The sequence below is a fragment of the Papilio xuthus genome, unplaced genomic scaffold (genome assembly GCF_000836235.2).
Source record: "Papilio xuthus unplaced genomic scaffold, Pxut_1.1 DF824992.1, whole genome shotgun sequence".
Lineage (NCBI taxonomy): Eukaryota > Metazoa > Arthropoda > Insecta > Lepidoptera > Papilionidae > Papilio > Papilio xuthus.
The window spans coordinates 4167502-4192487 of NW_013533657.1; the positions used below are offsets into that span (position 1 = coordinate 4167502).

General features: G+C 32.9%; 1 protein-coding gene across 7 annotated transcripts in view; it reads right to left on the reverse strand.

Annotated features, from left to right (window-relative positions):
* Positions 1–24986, reverse strand: part of RapGAP1 (Rap GTPase activating protein 1) — a 192600-nt gene that overhangs the window by 21567 nt on the left and 146047 nt on the right. Inside the window, exons 1-2 of one of the 7 annotated variants that reach the window (XM_013324629.1) lie at positions 19661–19849; positions 10906–10932 (exon numbers count right to left, since the gene is read on the reverse strand). The exons of 5 other annotated variants lie outside the window; for them this stretch is intronic. In XM_013324629.1, the coding sequence (XP_013180083.1) occupies positions 10906–10932; positions 19661–19687 (54 nt within the window). In that variant the 5' untranslated portion in view covers positions 19688–19849. Of the gene's footprint in view, positions 1–10905; positions 10933–19660; positions 19850–24986 lie in introns of those variants that run through there. One more of the 7 variants, XM_013324628.1, reaches the window with a different exon arrangement.

The window sequence follows — 24986 nt, forward strand, 5'->3', positions numbered from 1 at the left end:
TTGACCAAAAAATATAGAAATGCTTATACCGAAACTAGCATGGTGATACATTTTTATGGTTGTGGTGCCTTTGATGTCCCTAATTTCCTTCACTGGCGTTCAAAGGGTTAGAACACATATTTAACTAAATAATGACTATCTATACTTTTTAGGTTAAAACAGGTAAAGTTTAAATTACAATATATTGTGGCAAATGTAGTAATTTAAGAAAAATCAAATATAATATTACTTTTAATGTGAGAAGTATGAAAATAGCAACTGACATCTGTCAGGACTCATCATGAGACCGTAACGAACCCTTCGTATTTACAACCTCTTCTAAACTAGGTCGATGACGTTAGAATGTAATTAAATTTTGAAAATGGAACTCGAGCGTGTTCCATAGATAAAGTGTATTACACAAACAATCGTTACCAGAAACCACTAGAAGTTCCTCAAAAGAGGTATCTTCAATAGAGGTTCGTGTTGATTAGGTGAAGGGAGTGTGCACATTCTGCTATTGTTCGGGCGTCAGATATAACGATATTGCTACACCATTTACCCGCTACAAAGATAAAGGAGTACGGAGTGTCTAATGTCTCAAACAAAACATTATTTAAATATCCCACATTTAAGGGTGTTAATGTAGGATTAACGGAGTTGTACCAGCTCATAATACAAAGTGGAAACATAGACTCATGACAAAGGATTCAAAGAACAACAAAATTTGCAAATTTTGTTGTTAGTTTTTATATTTTGCAATTACAAAATTAAAATTTTGTTTCAACATAGGCGTAAATGTTGATCTCGAAATCTAGACACTGCAATGCGCCACATCTTTATAAAGAAGACTGTTTTCTATGCAAGCTCATAAGCCAAGGCCAGAAAAGATTTAATTATTTGTTGAGAAAATAAAAAGTATTTGTGCAGCATTTTAGTGCAAAAAACAAGGTGAATGGAACCCATTGACATAATTTCAGTAGGAAAAATAAAATTTAAGAAGGTAACATTAAAAAAACAGATAAGGGTTAAAAGAGAGTTCTTCCTAGAGCCGTTGCTCGTAATTGCGTTTATCGAAGCGTTAAACGAGCGTAGCAATCTTTAATCAGTCTTAGCTCCTTTTTTTTAAATTACGACGCGGTTTTGTTTGTGAAGCCTTCCTTCCTTTATTTCTTTTACAACTCTAACTCATCCAGCATTGGTGTAATAACATGCCTTATTGGAATTTTCAGTTTGCACAGAACAGGCGTAAACAATCTCAGTTCGCGTGGTATGTTTTTTGTGTGCGATATTTCACTTGCGGCATTGACCTAATTATTTTCGGGAACGTTAATACAAAGTCATATATTTGCGATTTTAACCTACGAATAAAATAATACACAATTAGGCTTTTGCAGAGGGTTTTCTGTTTTTAAGTATCTAATTATAAAGCTTATTTGCTTTAAAACAAAAGAATACATCCATATAATAGAAATGATAACGAAACTATAAGATTAAAAAACACCGTCCATTTTTTTAGCTGCCGCTTTATATCGAAGTTATTACTCTTTATTCAAACAGAGATAAAACAATCGAGCATATATTTCACGGTACCCGTTATTATAAACAAACTGCATTGTTTATAAAGTGGGCTAATAACACTTCAACACTAGCAAATTATCCATTGTTTTCGTCACTGACACAAAAGATCGGTCTACTCCCCTCTCTTTGAAGATGGTAAATCACTACCGCGGAGAGATATTACGATAACTTTGATGTAAATAGATTTTTGTGTAATTATTGATATTTATTGATGATTGATGTTACGTTTACTTTGATATCATACTAATATAATAAATGCGAATGTTTATATGGATGGCTGGATGTTTTTTGGAAGATATCTCCAGAACGACTGAACGGATCTCGATGAAATTTGGCATACATATAGAACATAGTGTGGAAGAACACACAGGATACTAATTATGTTTTTTTTTTAAATTCAACGTTGTTTTGGAGTCAAGGAAGACTGCAAATAATTTATATTTTAAAAAGATTCAAAATAGTAGTAGCAATAAATACGAGACGGTTTGAAAATGGTAACGGGCCTTGAATCACTCTTAATCTTTTTTTTGCGCCATGATCTAAATTACGAACAATAAAAGTATTGCTACATTTTAACTTATCAGTAAAGATTCAAGTCGAGCAACAACGTAACAGTACGCTTAGTTCGCACGGTTTGACATCAGAAAAGAACAGAGGCGTGACGCAAACGCGTGTTTCTTTTAGGCAAGTCTTGTTATTGAGTAGTCCGTGACGTTCTGATCGATACGGTTGCTACCTTATGCCGTGCAATTCCATTACTGTATGTTTAAACATTGCTGTCTCTGTCAAACAGAATATGAGATATTACAATATGATTCCATACAGATGTATTGGCAGTGGAAGCCAACGGTTGTAGCTTTAGTATACAAGAATATGCCTACCAGTACCCAACAAACATTTGTGCATCGATTGACATTCACGGGACCATTGAGTTGCGTTCTATATTTGATCGCGACATAATAAAGACATCTGAATGTGTTCATTGTATTCAATAGGTAGGTATTGTCCACACTTGGAGATGTAATTTGTTTTTCCTGTTCCTATACATACATACATACAAATAAAATTGGAGTGTCTATTTGTAATATTGAAATAAACTACATGTTTTTAAAAGATGTATACGGTATGTACACCGAAATAACATTTACAATTTTCTGTCTATCTGTCTGTTTGTTCCGGCTAATCTCTTAAATGACGGGACCGATTTTGACGGGACTTTAGGCTGATAGCAGATGTTATAAAGAGTAACTTAGGATAAGTATATTTTAGAATACGCGCGCAGCTCAAAGACAGTATTACATGCGGACGAATTTTAGCTTCTAATAGTCGGGATATTGTACACAAGCAAACACGCGTCGTATAATGAACCTCGGATACGTAAAGCGAATCTGGCCTTCATTCACCGTATTCACAATCGTCAGGAGTGCTCGCTTACAAAGGAACTCGCGGGATCCGGGATTGCATCGTTGTGAACAAAAATGCACCAGGTGCTAATATCGCGTGCGCTATGCTACCACTGAATACTATTATGTGCGTATGAATGAAAGTAGGGAGGATATTTTGAAAATACAGACGTTAATAAGAGATGAAATATCCACCTCAATGATTTAATTCAATATTTACTTTTTAATGTTTCAAGGAATGGAAATTTTGGCGTCGAATACTTAATTATTCCTTTATTTTGTACGAAATGGTATTACTTTCGTGGAAAATTCATCGATACATTTAATTAAAAGTTGTAGTAAGACTCTCGCGTGTGCATTAAAACCTAGGAATATAAATTAGCTGTCGCCCGCTCCTGTTTTTGATTAGACGTGGCCCCGAATTATAATAAAAAACTTAATTAGTAGCCTATGTGTTCTACCAGACTATGTTCTATATCTACGTCAAATATCAGCAAGATCCGTGCAACCGTTCTGGAGATTCCTTTTAATAATCATCCATCCATCGAAATATTCGCATTTATAATATTAGTAAGATTTACATGGCCTGGCCATTTGCATTAACTGTGGCCTAATCACCCCTAACTTAGGGTAGGCTCCGAGCCCCTCGGTGAGGACATATAGTGAGCTGATGATGATGAAGATTTACATATACTTATAGGTATTACAGTTCTTTCGGGATAGTATGTAACTGTATGTCGGAACTTCCATTGTGACAAAAGTGACATTTTGTAGACGGACACGCGGTCCTTTTGGGTTAAGTTTGTGTGTCAGGTAACGGTGCCGGTCGTGTACAACCTGTTACCGTGTCGAGTTCGAGACATGTTTTTTGTGTAAACACTTTCCGCACAACGCACGCGTATGTTAATTATACGTATGACGATAATAACATTGACTTTCGAATGACTAAGCCTCAAATTATGTTGGAATAAAAATTTGTTTATAATACGATAAAAATATTATACATTTATTTAAAAATTAATAAGATAAAAACATATTATGTGTTCTCTATACCTATGTCTACTAGAAGCAGTTGATACGTATATTAGAAATACGTCAGTCAATTCTATAGCTGGTATCTATTGAGACAAACATGTGAAGAAGACATCATCACAATTACGAAACAAAAACAAAAGGCTAGCGGATGCTACGTGAGCTATTGTTGTCGCGTCATTGCATGGCGCGGTTTGTCGCGCATGATTTGACGAGCGCTTGAGATGTGGCATGTTAAATGAACTATACCTGTGGGTTTCCACTGTTGAAACACTTGCATAATAAATAATTATTATTCTGTAATATCAATAAAAATGATATAAAGATCAAAATATATAAAATTGGAACATCCTGTATTTTCAATAAAGGCACTAAACCATTTTAAAAGACATACGAATGCAGGCATCAGCATGGTCACGTGACAAGACTTAAACCGTTGCGGTATCGATTAAAATTCATAACCGAGATCCCTATTCCTCAGAGACGATGCACCCACGAACATGTACTTATCAGCCCACGTTCTCAGGCGCCATATGACTTATGATCTCAAAAGTTTCATTACAAAGCATAGCAATCTCTTAATGTGTAGGTAGACATCTGATAAACATACCTTTAGCTTTAGACGAAGCGAATACAACTTAGAAACTTTGAATTACAAGTCAGATGTCTGTAGCTTAAGGTAACTTTTATACCGCACTAAATTAATTTTAAGTTAATTAAAATATGCAGCTAATTTCACTAATGATTACGTAATTAATAGCATTTAATTATTAGATGTAGATTGAAGTAATTAGCAGTAATGGAAATTTGAAATTAAGAAATAAAAATCTCTTACCCGTGGTCTGGATATTAAGAGAAAATGTAAAAGAATTCAACTGCGTGTTGTACTCGTATTAAACATATGTTTATTTTTCAAAGATAATTAAAAGGACGAGTATACCAGACGAATCAAATAGGACTGACAAGAGTGTAATGGAACGACGGAACATAGGTAAACCGCAAAACAAACAACGCACCATGTCGGATGAAATCCAATCAAGTAATAAAATTCGCGGTTTATCCGAAATAAAACGAAAAATAAAATACAATCCATCTGTCGTATGAACCTAAACCTAATAAATCGCTCACAACAAAAGATATCATGTTACAGCGATAAAGTAATGTTTGTCAATATAAAAACTGTAAATTAAAAGAAAATAAGTAGCCGAGTATGCCATTTTATTGTACCACACAATAAATCCTTCCTTTGACACTAGCTGACGCCGCAAATCTGGATGCGAAATAAAAAAAAAACTTAAATTGTAGCCTATGATTGCAGATTATGTTTTAATTCCATGCAAAATTTCAGCAAGATTCATGAAGTCATTCTGGGGATACCTCCTAACAAATATTCATTCATCTCAATTTTCGCATATATAATATTAGTAAGAAGTATAATTTCCGGTATATTTTAATACTGCGTGACTATTCGAGTAGCTTCAAGAAACTTATTTGCACAGCTATTAGTACAACTCTTTTGAAATTCTTTATGTAGAGAATGGAGTGAGGATACGATGCCGACGCTTGAGAAACGGATGTTAGTGTAAAATGAAAAGCTTTGAGCAGTATTCTGGCAAATGACAACTTAATGGTTCCATGAAAAGAATGAATGTAGTGCAAAAATAATGTGTTATTTAAATTACAATTCTTCGTTCTATCAGAATGATTGGCGTCTGTTATAATCAAGCATAGAAATCAGATTCAGTAACCGTGACTAGAAGGGGCTCGCGTGAGAAAGCCTCAACGCTTTTCACAGCCATTGTAGGAATGGACTGAACCCGGTCACTTAATTTGCATACCATATGCAAATAAGACATTAAAACATCGTTAAAGAATTTTTCCCAAGACATATACTATATACATATGTTTATATATCATTTTTAATGTTACGTTTAATAGTAGAAGCACAAGATGGTATGGGATATAAGAAAGAAATAATAGCACGAGGCAAATTTACGTATACAATGTGTTGAATGTCTCAGTAAAGGTTAGGTAAAAGTTGACATAAAAAATAATAAATAGACGGTTAATAACTCTAGATAGATATGTAAGTCGCAGTATATTAGAATGTCCGAAAACGGCGAAGATTTTGCTTGGCTGCATTCAATAACATCTTCATTCCAATATCTACAACAGTATACACTTAAAAATGGTCCTTATAACAAAATGCGTAATAACGAATATCGCACGACTATACAACTTTCAAATGCATCGCCCGAAGCGAGGCGGGCGCGCAAGAATTGGATTCGTATTGCGAGATTTAGGTCGAATAGATTTTACTTCCACTAACAAAAGATTCAATCAGACGCCTGATTCATTATTAGCTTGATCTAGTGAAATTAGTTCGCTGTGCGAAAGGCAGCTTTGTGAAGCGCGGTAAGCGACTTTATAATTAGACTCACATTTATTACTACGCTTTTAATTGATTTGGCAATAAGCGTTTTTGTACACTCGATTTTTTTAAGCGCTTACTTGCTTGAACATGGTTGAGTACTCACAGTCTCGCTAGGTTTTTATTTAAACATTATAGTAAATGGATAGTAAAAATATCCGACGTAATCTTTCGTAAGTACCTATTAAATACTTTCGATCGTAAATCAGTAATAAATGTCGGAATTCATCGCTAAATTATTTGTTATTTTATTTATAACTTAAAAACACTTCCGAGTGGAAAAGGCTGAAAAAAGTTAGTCTACATCAATCAAGTCGCAGGTAAAACAAAGTAAATAAATTTTAACAAACAATAAAGTGAAGAGACGTAAAAAATGTATTGTCAAATAACAGTATCAATTACGTACAAAATAAATCAACGAAAAGAAAATCAGTTTCACAAAGAAAAAAGTTATACGAATGTCTAACACTTTGGACATAATAGAGACAGGAGCAAAGTTTGTCCTAAGGGCTTCTCTAGCGAATAGTTGACGAAGCCTCTTGATGTAACAAAGCCTCATAAAATGAGACTCGGAAACCCACAGGCTAATGTCAGGTATTGACAACCGTTTGAAGATGTTTCGCTATAGGTTACACTTACAATGTTGTGGAGTGCTTTGTACTTGTCCCGTTTGAAAAGTTTACGCTAACAAAATATTGGAATAACAATAAGAAAGATATTCCATCAAATGGAATATCTATGTATTATATATAAAAGAAAGTCGTGTTAGTTACACTATTTATAACTCAAGAACGGCTTTACCGATATGGCAGAAAATTGGTGAGGTGGTAGCTTAGAGCCAGGGGACGAACATAGGATTCTATATTCTTTTTTTTTTCGAATTTATGCCTTGAAGAGCTGCTTTTTATTTAACTTATTATTATAAATGCGAATGTTTAGATAGATGTGATGTGGATGGATGGATGGGTGTTTGAAGATATCTCTAGAACGGCTGAACTGATCTCAGTTAAATTTGGCATACGTATAGAGCATAGTCTGAAAGAACACATAGGCTACACTTATTACGTCTTTTTATATAACCCCGCGGACGGGGTCGCGGGCGACAGCTAGTATGTAATAAAATATATATATATGAAAAAATCAATTAAATTCTAGTAATTTGTTTAACATAAAATTCTTACATGATGTCTCAAAAATTTGTAACTACAATGGAGAACAATTAACGGGCCTTCAATTTTATACTTAAGACATTTGTCTAAAATCAAAAGTCCTAACCACTTTCATAGCGATACAAATCTTTGCAAGCTTTCCGACATAAGAAAAAGATTACAAAAGTCTGCACTGGTTAAGTAGAAAATGGGAAAAAAAATAACCGTGAAGGCTAAGTCTAGGTTAACGACTAGGGTTCTCAGGTAGGCGGAAGTTGTTAGCGAGTTCGTTCACCCCGGCGGCCCGCCCGCCCAAACAATGTCGCCAGTGAACATGGCCCACGTTACTACTACTATTGTTCCTACAGTTTATATATGAATGCTAGGCAATTTATAAGTGAGACCATGTAAAAAAAGTACAAAAAGTTTGGAAGGCAACAAAAGGTTTGGACAAGGAAGACGCTAGGTAAGAAACAATCACAAGTATGGATGCAGAAGAGAGGTGGACAAGGAGACAAGAAGCGTACCAAATAGAAATTCATAATGGCAGAGCTCAAGACCTAATTTATAATACATTAAACATCGCTTCGACTGAATTTTGTATGTCCCTTCTATATTATATTATGTTTCACAAAAAAATCTCAATTACTTTGGTTTGTTTAATTATTTTTATTTAAAAATACAACAAAATCCGCTTTTAAATGTGAAGAAAATTGCATACAAGTAAGGCGAAAAAAAAATTATGACTTAGAATCCTTGCATCAACTGCACAGCGAAGTGCGCTTCGAAGTGGTAAAAGCTCGAATTATGTCGATTTCTAACTGGGCTACGAGAGTTCTTCAGAAAGTCGAGCGACTGCCACTAATTGACGACGTTATCGACCACTTGGAGTTACGAGCAAACTTTGGAACTCATTTTAAACTAGACACGCGATAGGCGCTGCGGGTAAGTTTAATATTATACAAGTTTTTGAATACTCGATGCAGACGCTACTGAATAAGTTATGAATGTTTCGCTATAAAAAAGCATATAACGTTTTAAGTTGCATACTTGATGTTATCTATGTTATGCACCAATCATTAACGTACAGGTAAATATGGAGATGTAAGGATTGTACAGAAACTTTAGTATTAATTTTTACTATTTTTAAATTAAAACGCAAATATAATTTTTTGAGGTGAGTTTATAAATGCTTTTTTTTATAATTCAGTTAACTTCTATGTAAAGACAACTAAATACGTAAGTAAGTAAACTAACCTATGTGTTCTTCCAGACTATGTTCTACATCTGTGTCAAATATCAGCGAGATCTGTTGAACTATTCTAGAGACACCTTCTAAGAAACATCCATCCATATATCCAATCTATCGGATTAATAATTTAAGTATGATAATATAAGTAGCACAAATATAATAAGATCAGATAGAACATGAATAATGTACGAGGAATAAAAATATTAATAACATTCCGTCCGCACTAAAAGCTTCAGGTGAACAGATACTCAGAGTAATACAACACTAAAACAATGGACGAGCGGAACCGAAGAATTACAATAAAACATTTTTGTAAGCGAATATTACTCGTGTACGTTCCACGGGATTGCTGGGAAATTTTTACTACATAAAAAATAACCAGTATTCCATTTTATACAATATGCGTTATATCACGACACTGCAACGACTGAAAACGTGAAGCGGACGTGTTGTAACACTGAAATGAAAAATGCCATTGCGTAATATTCAGCTTATATGAAATGCTCCACTTGCATGGTATATGAGTTTACTTTTGATGAATAGACCGCTGCTCTTTAGATATGGTGTCCAGAAAAAAGGGCAACTAAACTAACCTAGAAATTTTTGGAAGTAAATTTGTGTTTTCCGCGTCTTCAAGATTAATACCGTATTTAGCATGTGCTATAATCTTATTTAGTTATATATAGCTATTTCATGATAGGCTTACAATACGTTATCACTGAGAGGCTCGGAACCCATCTTAAATTAGGAGTGACTAGGCCATAGCCAACCACGCTGGCCGAGTGCTCTTCTCAGATATGTGGAGGTTGCATCACAGTGTTTTCTTTTAACGTAAGAAGTCGGACAAATATATAAATATAAATCGAAAATCTTACATTATTTATACGATTAAAATTATATCAACGACTAACATTAAACCAATATTTATTATACACAGTATTCTAACATGAATTTCTCAAATGTGCAATTTAAAACGCACATTTCCCCAGAGCTGAAACGAATCAAAAGGCAGTGGCTATCTTGGAATAAAAACTATTTCTCAATCCGTCTTCATACTTAGATGTGAACCGACATACAATATAGCGTAGCAGTTGAATATAGAAACGAGATAGTATAGCTGCATGAATACAGTGAGTTTCAACTTTCAAATGAAAACTGCAGTACGAGCTACTGAATGAGCCGCGTTGTATAGCAAAAAAATACTCCCAGCCGACAAAACAGCGGTTACGTTGCCAAACAGGGACGAAACGCCTCTTCATAATGCCTGCATTGTTGCAGTTTTATTATTCGGTTAATGTTTTCATGTTCTATGTTTTTGGCATGATATTAAACGTAAAATATTTAACGTTGTTACTAAGAATTTACTAACATAGTTAAATATCTCATAGCTATAAATTGCCGAAGTTTTTTAAACTTAATCCGATGCATTGTACTTGGAGTATCATTAAATAGGTCTTTTTAGCCGACTTCAAAAATAAGGGGGTTATCAATTCGTCTGTATGTTCTTTATTGAAAAGTGTTTATACTTTACTATTATTGTTATTTTGGAGTCGGTTCCGCTTCAGGGATTACCTTAAACGTAAAAAGGTCTATCACATCACCGACACCGACTCCGAAATAACAATAATTGTAAAGTATAGACACATTTCAAGAGAAAAAAGAGATTTATTACTTTCAGGGGTGTTTGTTTATGACATTATTTTGTTATTTTTAGTGCATTTTGTTTAAGAATGTATTTTTTTTGTTTCAGTATTTTTTTACTATTTCTGAATGTGAAATTTATTCGCTGGTCGTAGAAAAAATTGCTAAGAGAGAGATTAATTACGATCGTGGTCATGAATATCTAGTTTTTCATATTTGGATTCTTACTTTCTATAAATATAAATTACAAATAAATAATAAAAATAAAAACTCTCTAAAAGTATTAATACTTTTAGATTGGAATAAAAGAAATGCGATGGCGAAAATGATAACGGCTCTTTGAATTTCAATGAAAGGAACGCCTTCAGCCACGACTGTTTTATGCTAATATCAGACATTACGAATTTTAAAAAGTTATCCTCACTGGTTTCCCCTTACCGGACTGAGTCTCTTGTCCCAAAATACCTGAAACAAATGTAATGGTCTCATTAAAACTTTGTTATTACATTGAATACTCGTTTCATTCATTCATAAATTAGATTCTAGAATAAGTATTCTTATCCTAAGTAAAAGAAGATTATATAGTTTTCTTTTTTTTATATCATAAGGTGGCAAACGAACGAGCGGTCACCTGAAATCGCTGAAATAGCGAAGTGACCGTTGCCCATAGACATACGCAATTGCATATGCGTTGCCTTCCCTTTCCATGCATCCTCTCATCCGGAAAGTCAACTTCCACTTCCCATCCTTTTCTTATTAGAGAAAAGTAAGAGTTAGTACATAACATAAGCGGACATAAATGAATAAAGTGTTGATGGATGGATGAATGTTTGTTAGAAGTTATCTCCGGAACGGCTAAAGGGATTTTGCTAAAATTTGGCATAGAAGTAGAAAATAATCTCGAAAATAAGCTTATTATTTTTTTCCGCGCGGACGGAGTCACAGGCATGAGTACAAAATTACATTTTAACATTTCAAGCAAGCATTTAATTTTTATAAACCAATTGAAAAGTAAAGAATAAAAGCTGTAAATGAAATAATCAATTTACTATAATAAAATAAATAATATTATATACAACATATTAGAAAATTTTAATATAAATATAAGTAATAGCGCTATAAAGTCACTGAGCTGGCTTGAGCCCAGCCTAGGCGGATTACCGGAGAACTATTCACAAACGGCCGCTTTTACAATCTATACATACATATTTATATGTATATAAAGATGTCGCCAGTGAAGAGCTCAAGTATTGAGATATGTCTGTCTTCATGTACATTTTTAGAGTGATTTTATGTATGTATCAGTTCTTTATCGTTTGCAAAATTTATGCGGAGACATGAATAAATCGAGAAAATAAAGGTGCAAGGGGCGCTTGTCGAAAGAAGCACAAAATATCGATGCTATAAAATATAAGAACTGAATGTATTGACTAGTACGCTTACAAGATATGGGATATGGAATCTTATATTTTATTAGAGATATGAAATGGTCTTGGAGATGTAAATATAAAAATATATAATGTTAGTAGCTAATAGAACACTTTTCTATGATTGAAAGATTTTTGTAAAATTGTTCAACACTTTTAGCGTTCATCTGGAATAAATAATATTTTTTTCTTTAAATTTTTGAGGATAACGTAATGAATATAAAATCAAACAACATTTAATTGCAATTCAAGCTAAGATTTATATGACTACTAGCTATGTACCTGCAACTCCATCCGAGCGGATTTTTTTTTTTTTTGAAAAATATTAGCAGATTTTTTTTGTAAATTTATTAATATTTCTTTTACCATTCCAAATAAGCTATAGGCTTGTGCTAGGATATGGATTACGACAATAGTCGAATGGCGGGATTCGAACAGCCGACCACGTGATCGGGATCCCGCACCCTTAACCATTAGGCTATTGACGCTTCAAAATTAACTAGATGCCTATGTGTTCTTCCAGATTACATTCAACCAATACCAAATTTCAAACATATCCATGCAGCCGTTTTGGAAATACATTCTAACAAACATCCATCCATCTATACATCCAAACATAAGTATTTATAATATTAGTAAGATTTCGTTTCAAATATTTCAAAACCACTCCACATCTAAGTGTCTGCATTTATAACATAAATAAGTTTTCAATGGAATTATATAAATAACGTATTTCTATACTCGATGGCACTTCATATCTTTTCACACTTAGAAAATCCGAAGCAGTCATTTCTATGGAATAAACTTTTATGCAATTTTAAAAAGACATAAATAGACGAGTTTGAATCTGAGGTATATTTGGAACGCGTTCAAAAACTGGTCAATTTTGTGGAAATAGATTCTGAATATACGTTCGGGGAAAGTTTGTGAAGATATTACTGGAAATGCAGACATTTTTATCACATTTCGACACATCTATATGAATAAAATCGTTTTCCGAAAACACATTATAAATAATATAGTTAGTTAAATTCAAATAAATATGCTTATATACAAGACTTATTTATTATTTCATGTAAATAATTGAATTAACTATGGAATAACCTTCATCGCGCCAATAAATTACATCAACACAAATTAATATGTCTATAAATTAGTTTAATCCTCAAGAGAAATAGACATTTTTTGTCATCGTTGCTTTATGAACATGCCGTCACATACCAAATTACATCTTACTAATATTATAAATTCGAATATTTTGGATGGATGGATGTTTGTTTGTAGACATCTCCAGAACGGCTTCAGGGATCTTCCTGAAATTTGGCATAGATGTAGAAAATAGTCTGGAAGGACACACAGGTTACCAAATAAGTTCTTTTTGTTTTGGTCGCTAGGGGTGGAGAAAACTGTGTTTACATTTCAATGAGATAAGATTCTTGCTGAGTAATATAACATTAAAATCAAATCAAACAATCATTGTTGATAGTAAATAAAAACACAACTCGCTCAAACAAAACATCAACAATCAGCTACTATGACATAATTTATGAACGTTTCTTAGTATTGAGATAGGAAATAAATCAATACATTGTGTTTAGGGTTGTCACCTACTTGTATTACACTTAAATTCTTTGAGATTGCTAGGTGTCTATCAATGACTTCGTGTCTTTTGGTAAACTAGTCGGTGGTTGCTGCTTTATTTTTTCGTTGTGTGTTTCTTGAAAGTTGACAGCCCTAAATTTATTGACAGCCCTAATTGTATATCGGGAACTTTATCATCGCAAGTATTTGCGGAGAGATAATGACCACGCCTGCGTTTGTTTATATTTCTGATCACTAGATTTCCGCCCCGGTTTTCCTATGGCGTAACTAACATTTTACTGCAAATAGGTTTATAGAAGTACTGCATGAGAATATTGAATATTTTTGGCAATTTATATAAATACAGACATCGAAATGAGGACAGTATTGAGAATTTTAAAGCCTTACATACAATGGTTTTAAAGTACGCAGTGTTTCTATTAACAATGTTTCAGTGAAGTGTAGAATTCATTCTTGAAGTGTGTAGAGTAGACAATCAAACTGGCAATTTAATCAAGAACATTTGCAGACTCGGATCGAACAAGAGATGAGTTTCGTCTACTCAAGCCGAGATTTACACATGAAGCTTGCAAGCGTAGTCAAGTCTATCGACATGTACGTAATTGTGTGAAAACTAATAATTAAAATCCAAATTCATAAAGAAAAATCTGATCGTGTTGCATTCATAAAAAACTACAGAAAAAGTAGCTGTCACCCGCGACTTCGTCCGCGCAGGATTAAAAAAAAAGTCAGTTAGTAGCCTGTATGTTCTTCCAACTATGCTCTACATATATGCCAAATTTCAGTGAGATCTATGGAGCCGTTCTGGGGATACCTTCCAACAAACGTCCAAGTAAACTTCCTCATTTATAACATTAGTAAGATAGAGTTCAATAAAACCTTTTCCTCCTTAAAAGTATTCTCGCTATAATTAAAGCGTAAGAACAAATCCATGTGGCAGTTAAACCTTTATTTTTTAGTCGTACAAAACCAGATTTGTATTGGCAGACAGAACGGCGCGCTCTTTCCTTACGAGGCTAATTAATATGCGGCTGTCGTGTTGTCGCGGGCTACATTAATGGAGCCCCGTTTGCCAAATCGGACGAGTACTGCATTGAATTGAATTAACCGATTAATTTGCCTGCTAACCTAACCTATTGGCAATGAATCATTATTCTTTTGTCGACAGTCAACAATGATTGTTGATTTTTATACATCTAAATGTATAGGGCAACAACCTGACAGTGTTCAGTTTCTTTGTACCAATAACAAAATAAATATACCTATTCAAACAGATAAAACAATTTTTCTTTTTAAGAACAGTTTTCTGGATTAGGTAAGTCACTTCTTTCCGTAAACTTGGGTACGAAAACATAAATGATGTTTAAAAATTGTAAAACACATTTTGGAATTTTATCTTTAATACTTGCTAATATCTTGAGAGTTGAACATGACAAAAATTAATATCTGCAAGATTCTATTTTTGCCGAGCGGTGTGCTTCTGACGACTTAAAAATGAAACTCTTTCCCCGGTCGACTGTAAGCCGTCTTAATGCCGCTTCACAAGTTTACAGCTGACAAATCCTCACTATCTGTCTGTATCTTTCAAAACTATATTTCAAGAATACATTTTATATTAGTTATTTAAAAGTGGACTGCGCCAGATGGAAGTTTGTAATCTTTGCCTATGGGCTATGGGTAGCGTATTTCCAAAATTCTTATGAATTATTTATTCTCTCAAATTGTCGAATTTAATTATTACAATGAGTTGCCGGAAATCAAAGGAATTTTAACCACATTACACATCAACAACTTTTACAAGTCGACATTAAGACGAGGTAACGCCGCATTTCAAAACTTTCAGAGAGCGTGAACTATGAGTGTTCCGTGACTCAGGTACTAAAAAATGATGTTCAAATATTTAAATGGGTAAAATGATTTTTCTTTAGACGGATCTTAATGTGTTTGTAGTGATATAAGTGTACAAAATTAAAACGATTTGTTGAAAATATACAATAGATAAAAAATTAATAAATTGTTGCAGTGAAAAATCTGGACGTAAATATTGTAAGAACTTTTTGATTTGTATTTTTTTTATTTGCCTAGTTATCACAAAGTTTGTAATTATTTTCTTACGCCGAAGCGAACTGGAGTTACGTTGAAGAGTTTGACAGCCCTGGCGTAAACGTTCAGTAGTACAGAGGCGAGAGCTCGTAAGAGTGTTCATTAGGGTCGCAGCAATTGCAATTCCAACGAAAGTGAACATTTAAAACCGTAGAAATACGGAATCAACTATAAATTATTTTTTCCTCTTTTTTTACCGGCCAGCTATATTTTTATACTGAATCAACAGCCAGGTTAAATCAAGAGACGCCTGAAAAATAAAATGTTTTCATTTGTTTTAAATTGGTTAGAATATCTTGTACAAAAGGGTAACAATCTCTGTTTTCTATTATTAGTCGTTGAGTAAATTAAAATATAGCGTTAAAACTATTTAAAATTAGAATATATACTTCATATATTCCTGGGATTTGTTCATACTAACACACTTTTATCTTAATCTAAATAGCACTTAATACATTGAAGTGGTTTAAATGATAGATCCATTTTACAGGTAAATTGTCATGCCATGATCATATTCAAGAATTCAATAGAATGTACATCACTAAAACATACTAAGTTTTGTATTAAAATATTTAAAAGCGGTAGAGCCCGCTTTAACATCTTCGCACGAATTGGCCCGGCTTGCCCGGTGAAATACCACGACCACACAGAAGACAGGCGTGAAGTGGAAGCAATTCCGTGTTTTGTCTGATGAGTGTGTGCCCCGGAGGCCTACTTTAGTCCTCTTTCCCTTCCCACCCTTTTTCTTACAAGGAAAGGATAGGAAGTGGAGCCGGACTTTCCAGATGAGAGGATACATGGAAAGGGAAAATATTTTCTTTTTGTGCATCCTCTCCTCCGTCGATTAAAGGTAAGCAAAGCATATGCAATTGCGTATGTCTATGGTCAACGGTCACTTCGCTATTACAGCGATTTCAGATGGCCGTTCGCTCGTTTGCCACCTTATGATATATAAAAAAAAAATATATTAATACACAAAGTAACTTTGGATATTAATTCGGATCAAGCCATAAGTTTCATTCGTTAAATATCTAACAAAAAAAACTTGAAGGGTCTCCTTATAAATGTGAAAATTTCTTCAATAAATTTTACTGAAACTTTTAAAACAATCTTAGACACGTGATGTTTCGCGGGTGATATTGCCCTGTACCATAAAACCATTGCCACTCATTAACCTGCTCTATTTCGTGCTATTAACGTAACTTTAACGACTTTCTGACGATAAATTTTGTCGACTTGTTATATATTTGTTTATAAAACACGACCAAAAGAAAGCGACCATTTTTATTTATCTTTTTAGCAATAATAAAATGAATTCAAAATCAAAGACATATTCACTAAGAATTTGTCTATCCTTTTGAGACCATATTCGAATCTTTTAGTGTAATTATAAAAAAATTATAATAAATATCTTGTACTTCTTCTTAAACCTTATAAACCAGAATAAATATACTTATATAAAAAACGGTTTAACATTCACTATATTCGTCCGGTGGCGGCACCGACTAGTTTCGAGCCCATCGGGGACCCTACATCAGGGTGAGTGGGACTGGCATTATTTTGCCGTTTTTATATAAGTTTATTTATAATGTCTTATGAAAGTTTGAATGATTTAACTGAATAAATATGTTATACATAATAAAAAATTGATAAAAGGGATAAAATTTGTGTATGACATAAATATGCCATGAAATTCATATATTGTTGTTATCTCACTGCCGGTTTCGAATATTATTGTTATTTATTTGATTGGCAATGTCGAGATGCATTCGAGTTCATTCATCCGCGCTACTTTATTAGTTTTTTTATATTGCTTGCCATAACAGAGTAAAAATACATTCGCATTTGTATTGTTTCAAGTTCAGACAAATTGATAGAATATGAGACAAGGCTTAAAAACAATGTACTGTCGCCATTCGAAATGCACATCACTAATTGCTTTTTAAATTAATATTTTAATTATACAATATTAAATAAGTATGAATAGCCTAGTTAAGGGTACGGTTTTCGGATCATGTAGAGCTTAGTTGGAATGGTACAAGATATATTATTAAATTAACAAAAATACGCTAATATTAAGAGTAAAAAAAATATTGTTTGCATATTAGTAACATTTATCTTTTTTTAGGATATTACTACAATTTCTAAACTACATAATACTAACGGCCATTCGTAAAGAACATAAAACTTTACAAGCATTACGTTGATGTAAATGTAACAGTGGAAACGGTTAAATAACTAAAGAAAGGTATTCCAAAACTGCCCCATTATGATGTCAATAACTGTATACTTTCAGACAAAAAAACTAGCCCCAACAATACGAACATTATATCATATACTTAGCGGAGTTATTGCATTATATAGCGTTACAAAGTGAACGTCTGTTTAAAGATAATTTGTATGCGTTATTAGTTTTTGCTGTAATTTAAAAATTATACAAGTTGCTAATTATTTTATGTTAACCCAGCGTTTATGTTTTGTTCATCAAAGCGGCCATTTTGAATGCACATTTAACGAAGAAGCAAGAAAAAATAATCAAGTGTGTATTCATAATTACTAAAACGAGTTATCAATTTTTTCAAAATTGATTTTCCGATGAGTTCTTAATACCTTTTAATAGCTATGTAAACAGAAATATATCGCGGTATAATAATCTTCTGCATTAGCAACAGTTTAAAATTGATTTAATTCGTTGTAGAGATCGCGTGATACAATGTCAATATTTAGTACAGCGAACGTCTGCAATGTGCAAAGACCTCATCTACCGTGAGATCACCAGCGGTCATTCACTTAAGAAACTTTCAAACATTTCTTCTTCTTTTGGTTTTATCTCTTAATGTAGGTTGGCAATCATCATAGCAACTTGAACTCTGGATACAGAAGCACGAAATAATTTGTTTCAAATATCGTAAGGCTGAATAACAATACTGTAATTAAGTAATTTATTTCATATATTTTCACTATATTAAATATTTCCATATTTTATCAATTTTGTTTGCAGATATCTCCGGAATGGCTGAACGGATCTTGGTGAAATATGACACAGATGTAGAACGTCGTCTGAAACACACATAGCCTACTTAATAAGTTTTTTTCTTAATTCCCGCGGACGGAGTCACAACAGCTAGTCTTAAATGAAGACACGGTGTATGAAAACATTATTAGCGATGCATACTGAAAATTAGCTTTCTCTTTCTTGGGCAATGATGAATGGACCACAGTAAAATGACCGAGATCACCTTTGCATAATCCACACGGTTGCAAGTGTACTGGAAAGTTTTACGGCACAAGGAAAGTAGATTTCACTACATAGACTCAATAGTGCGTAGAGACTAGCGTATATTGTTCAATTTAATACAAGCATGAATTGGAATTGTAAAGTCACAGTTTTAACATTCTTGAACAATAAATGCTATGGCAAAGACTGTAATCTGTACAGTATCAAAAATTGATAGTATCAAACAGCTTTGTTATAATAAATTTAATAAAGAAAATGTTTGACAGAAATAAACGACGATATAATAAACACAAAAACAACTAAATACAATGTTCCTGACCGACGATTTTCTGATTTATTATAAGGAATCTTCGAAGACTATGGGATGAGTTTCTGTTGGTTGTTTTTCACATAAGAAATAGAAACTCGGAAAGTTTCTTAGTGGGTCACGCCATGCCAGTTATTTATAGTAGTTCTACAGTCGCGTCCGATCGATCTTCACAAGATGCATCTCCTCTAAATTATATTTCGAATTCCCGGCTTAAATCCGGATTCCAAATGATTATTTTAAGAACGTCCTATATTATCTTATGTTATTATTTGATTAAAAATTAAGGCTACCAAAATATACTAAAATTAAATATTAAATGTATGTAATATCAAAATATTAAATTATCAAATATTAAAATAACGTTCTAGAAGAAACAGGAGATTTTTTTCTTTAATTATTCATTAATGTTGAAAATAAAACGTACAAAATCCTAAACACGAACGTGACCTTAAAGCATTACAAAACCTTCACAGATAAGACTTGAAATTAAATATATAAAACTCGATTACTCACACGCAAAAACAAATCATGGTTATCCATTAATTGTACACTTAAATATAACACACATTTCACTACGTATTCGAACTGTTGTCAACCTGTCAACTACTTGAAAATAAGGCAAAAATGTATAGTAACCGGTTGCAAGATGGTGCGAAGTTTATTTTAAAATATAATAACATTAGCATCACAACCGAACCGTAAAAGACTTGCCAGAAAACTGACACATCCGCACTTAAAAGGCGTACAACATATTATTCACTTCGTAAACAGTGAGTATGTACACAACCTTTTAAAGTTCAGTTTCAAATGAAACTCCAATTGTTAACATGACGATTTCCAATCAAAATATAATATATGCAAAATTACTAATAATTATACAGACTGTATTAGTCCATCAAAAGATGAAGTATCCCGAAGAGTTAAAGATACTTTGCCTAATTTTAGGATTAAATAATTTACACAAGTTGGTTAGACTAAAATTAATATAACTTAGATCAGAACTTTCTGTACCAAATCAATATGAAATTAACTAGCTCTATCACAGAAACAGATTCAAAGAATATATAGATACAATAATGAAATAAATAATAAAAATCTGGATGACCGAGCTTTGCTCGGTATGTTTTTTTTTATTGTGTTTTTTGGAAATTATATTTAAGTACGAATTACTAATAAAATGATGAAATGTGAATAATATTTTTCGATCTTACCGATAGAAAAAGTTAAGTTTATGTTTAAGTTGATTAATATAATACACGAATAAAATGCCATTTCCTAAAAATGATTCCTAGCTAGATCGACTTATCGCCCACGAAACCCCCTTTATACTAAATTTTATGAAAATCGTTGAAGCCGATTCCGAGATTCCAATTATATATATCTATTAGAATTGCTCATTTAAAGATATAAGATTTATCTAAATATAACATTAAACAATCAGGAAAAGAAATTATTATTACAGTAGCATCGATACTTCTAGGCACAGATATCCGTATTAGAATTACAGAAGGTAACGAGATATCTCAACCTTGAACACTCAAGATTATCACGCGCAATGCAATGTAATCACTGTATACTTCGAATATCAATAAAAAAAATACCAAGAACCGGTACATTTGATTCAGCTGTACCTCGAGACAAGGTCGTGTCTGCAAATTGTTTACTCATACGATAACCTCAAAGTGTTTGAACAGCGAAATTATTGTATTCAAAGAACGAAACAGATATTCTAAACACACATTAACTTTATATTGAAAGACATGATTATTGACGTTGGATCAAATGGCTTTCAATTTTATAGGGTAACTAGCTGTCGCCCGTGACTCTGTCCGCACGAAGTTAAGAAGAAGTAATTAGTAACCTATGTGATCTTCCGGACTATGTTCTACATCTATACCAAATTGTAGCAAGATCAATGCAGTCGTTCTAGAGACCTTCAAATAAACATCCATCCATCCATCCGTACAAACATTCGGATTTAAATAATAGTAAGATTTAATAGTTATAACCAAATGTTTCAATAGGATTTCGATAAAATGGAAACTAATTGAGAAGATGTAATTTTTTATATTTTCTTTGCCTATTTAACTGGTTCAGTAATAAGACTAACTATTATTCAAATAACACCTACAAGCCGAAGGATGCAAGTTATGACAGGAACTGACACTACCACTAATAGAGATAAATACGCCAATAAAATTAACATACAATATCCAGACACATCAGAAAGGGAATACCAGGAAAACATGTCTCATATGAATTGACAAGTGAGTGAACGTCGCAAAATCCCTGCCAAAGCAGGGTGAAAACAATAGAAAAAGCTTATAAAAAAAGATCTTGTTGCTGTAGTTATTTAGCAAACAACCGTCGCCTGTCTCGCTACTGTTGCGACACCGGCTTCTGATTTATTCAAACAGCATGACGGTTACGTCGCTAAGAATTATGATTTCATAATACGACACAGACAAAATTATACCTTATGCCATTTTGATTGAAGAAAGACTTTCGTGATGAAAGGTACTTTAGTGTTGGCATTGCTGCAAGACATTTTGTGAGTCAGCGTGGTAGACTGTTTACCTGTTTTTCTAACGGTTCGCTTGTGCGTCTGCCAAAATATACGTTGTTTTTTTTTACTTTTATAATAATCAACATGGTTATCCGGAACCTAACAGGTTCAGCATTTATTCTCGTTGACTACACTCATTCTTGATCCACCTAACTCTAAATGTGTTCTTAGCTACCTACTGTTATATTTCATAGCGTAATAGGTACCAAAGCGTCTAGATAAATGCGCAATAGACTTATAGACCCTTTTATTAGAGCTGTATACAAAACATTATACTGTGTTTAATACAAAAAACCTGGATGACCGAGCTTTGCTCGGTATTTTTTTTGTTACATTGTGTTTTTTGGAAATTATATTTAAGTACGAATTACTAATAAAATGATGAAATATGAATAATATTTTTCGATTTTACCGATAGAAAAAGTTAAGTTTATGTTTAAGATGATTATCGATAAAACACGAATAAAATGACATTTTCTAAAAATGATTCCTAGCTAGATCGAATTATCGCCCCCGAAACCCCCATATATACAAAATTTTATGAAAATCGTTGGAGCCGATTCCGAGATATATATATACAAGAATTTCTCATTTAAAGATATAAGATAAATAGAGTAAATGTAAAAAGATAACTTTTCTATTATATAACACATTAAATATACAATACAATAAATTTGCAACAGACAGCCGCAAACTGATTGCATCTTATTTAAAAGTGGACAATCCAGTCCGCAGTATCTGGTGAGTCAACTTCTTGAATCATTTATAATCGAAACGATAGTTCCAATAGAAATGTACAATGCGCAATCTCGACCGCAAATATTTGCTATTAAAACCTACAGACATTCAGTACACGGTTAATAAGAAATTGTACGATTTTGTAAGAAATAACATCAAAATCAATGTTCATAAATGTTGATGACAAGGTCTCCAAGATTGTAAACAATAGAAGAATTAATCTGAGTGGTTAGACAAAGTGCATGCAATTAATTAACATGGTGTCCTGGTGTTTCAAATTTAATTTAGTCTTATGCAAATTAAATCTTTCATTTTTGAATGCTCAAGATCTGTTAAACTCTCAAAATTAATTATGTAAAAACCTATGTTATAAAGTATTACAAAAGCTCACCTTGACTGTCTCACACATTGCCCCTGACTCATATGCATTTGAGTTGTAACTGCGAAAAAACTACAGACAAGACGTTATTAAGATAAGCGCTTCCATTAGTAACAGATACGTTTGGTTACTTTTGTCTAAAATATCTCAGTGGACAATCTCATGTTTTCAAACATTGGTCATTAGGTTTTTTACTAACATTTTTTGACAAGCCATTAAGTGTAACATCGCTTGATAGACGTGAACGACTTACCATTGGTGTCTGAAACCAAAATATATGTATAAAACGTAGCAACAACTCTGTCGTAATTTTCAACAAAACAGAGAAATCAATATGTTTTAGACGGAGATTTTGGTCTCAGAAATCACACAACTGTGTAGGAATTTTAAAGTTATTTTAAAAGTAAAGAAAGGAAACTCCTGGTTATTTATAAAATCAACTATTTGATAGAACTTACTTTTAGAAAAAGGCGTAGAAGAATTATAGTTATAGTTGAAGACTAAAGTACTGAAATGGAAATATGAAACGATTTTAGTATAAAGTGTTTCGTGTTATACCCGAGATTACATTGTTGGATGCGAAGAACGTTCTAAAGTGCTTCGATTTAGACGAGACCCAGTTGCAGCGGCTGGAAGAAAGTCTTCTTTCTCGGTTTGATGCGGATTATCCGGATTTTAACGACAAATACAATACCAAATACGTATAAGATTTATACTTGAAATATTTTATATCTTAATCATACTTATTTGCTGACGCGCAATTCTAAGTTTATTAATTACACGTAATAAATTGTTTATTTTAAAAGTAAACATTTTACAAACTCATTATAAAAAAAAGAAGACATAAAGAGACCGCATAGTCTTTTTATCTCAAAGTATCTCTACACAAAAGTATATTAGTTAAGACATAAAGTACTTAGAAGTTTAAAATACTTTATTTTGAATAGTCAATAACAACTGCATATATACTTTTCTATTAACAATGATGAATATAAACCCACGTACTTATCGAAAGAGCAATAAAGTCACGCACTTTTTATGCGCAACTCTTCCAAGATCACAGTTTCCCACAAAATTATCAGCGTAAATAATGAGAAACTCTTTACTAAGTCATTGTCAATGAGAACACAATCAAAGCCGAAGAAGCTGTTCTTTGAATTCCAGCCTGGGAATAATTGAAACAAGACCACAATAATCGGAGAAAATTTCACGCATTCATCAAACGATAAAATCACAAATAATTTATTTCAATACGCTGAATTCAACAAAGACAATAGCTTTGAAAATGCGGAGTAAACAGTAATGGATTACAAGAAAATAATAAGCTAATATAAAAAAATTACAATTACATTTTAACATATAACACAGGTATTACGACGTACATAATATTGGAGACAGAAAAAAAACAGCACTATTACTTATTTAAATATTCCTTGAACAGTAATTAAGCTAATGCCAAGTCTAGAACTTCTACCTCTTATTAATCAATCTAATTAGTGAACATAATTTGAAACATTTGTCTATTGTCGTCGCCTACTCCAATTTCATTAACTCGATGAATATTGGTCATATTGTAAAATCTATTTCAGTATTATTCCATTAATCATGTAAAACGCTCATTGTTTAGCCTTTAAGGCCATTGTAATAAAGACTATTATCGAAAACATCGCCTCATTTTAATACTGACTTAATCTACACCGTGGTAAACATAAAACGACGCAATAGTCATTTTCCGATGGTCGTAAAGGAAAGGGACGACTTTACAAATTCGTTTTTTTACGATCTGTATTACGGGTTAATGTTTGGCCTATTTAATTTAGGACTCCTATCGTTATGGGGTTGCAAATCAGGGGCGGCGTTACGATGGATCAAACTTTTATTATCACGAATCTTATGTCTGTATTTTTTACTGTTATTATAGTAATAGAAAGTATAGGATAAAATAATCTTACTAATATTACAAATGCGAATGTTTGGATGAGTGGATGTTTGTTTAAAGGTATCTCAAGAACGGCTGCATGGATCTTGCTAAAATTTGGCATAGATCTAGAATATAGTCTGATAAAACATACATGTTACTAATTAAGTTTTTTTTCTTCTGCGCAGACGGAGTCGCGGGCGACAGCTAGAAATAAAAACTAATTATACAAAACTGT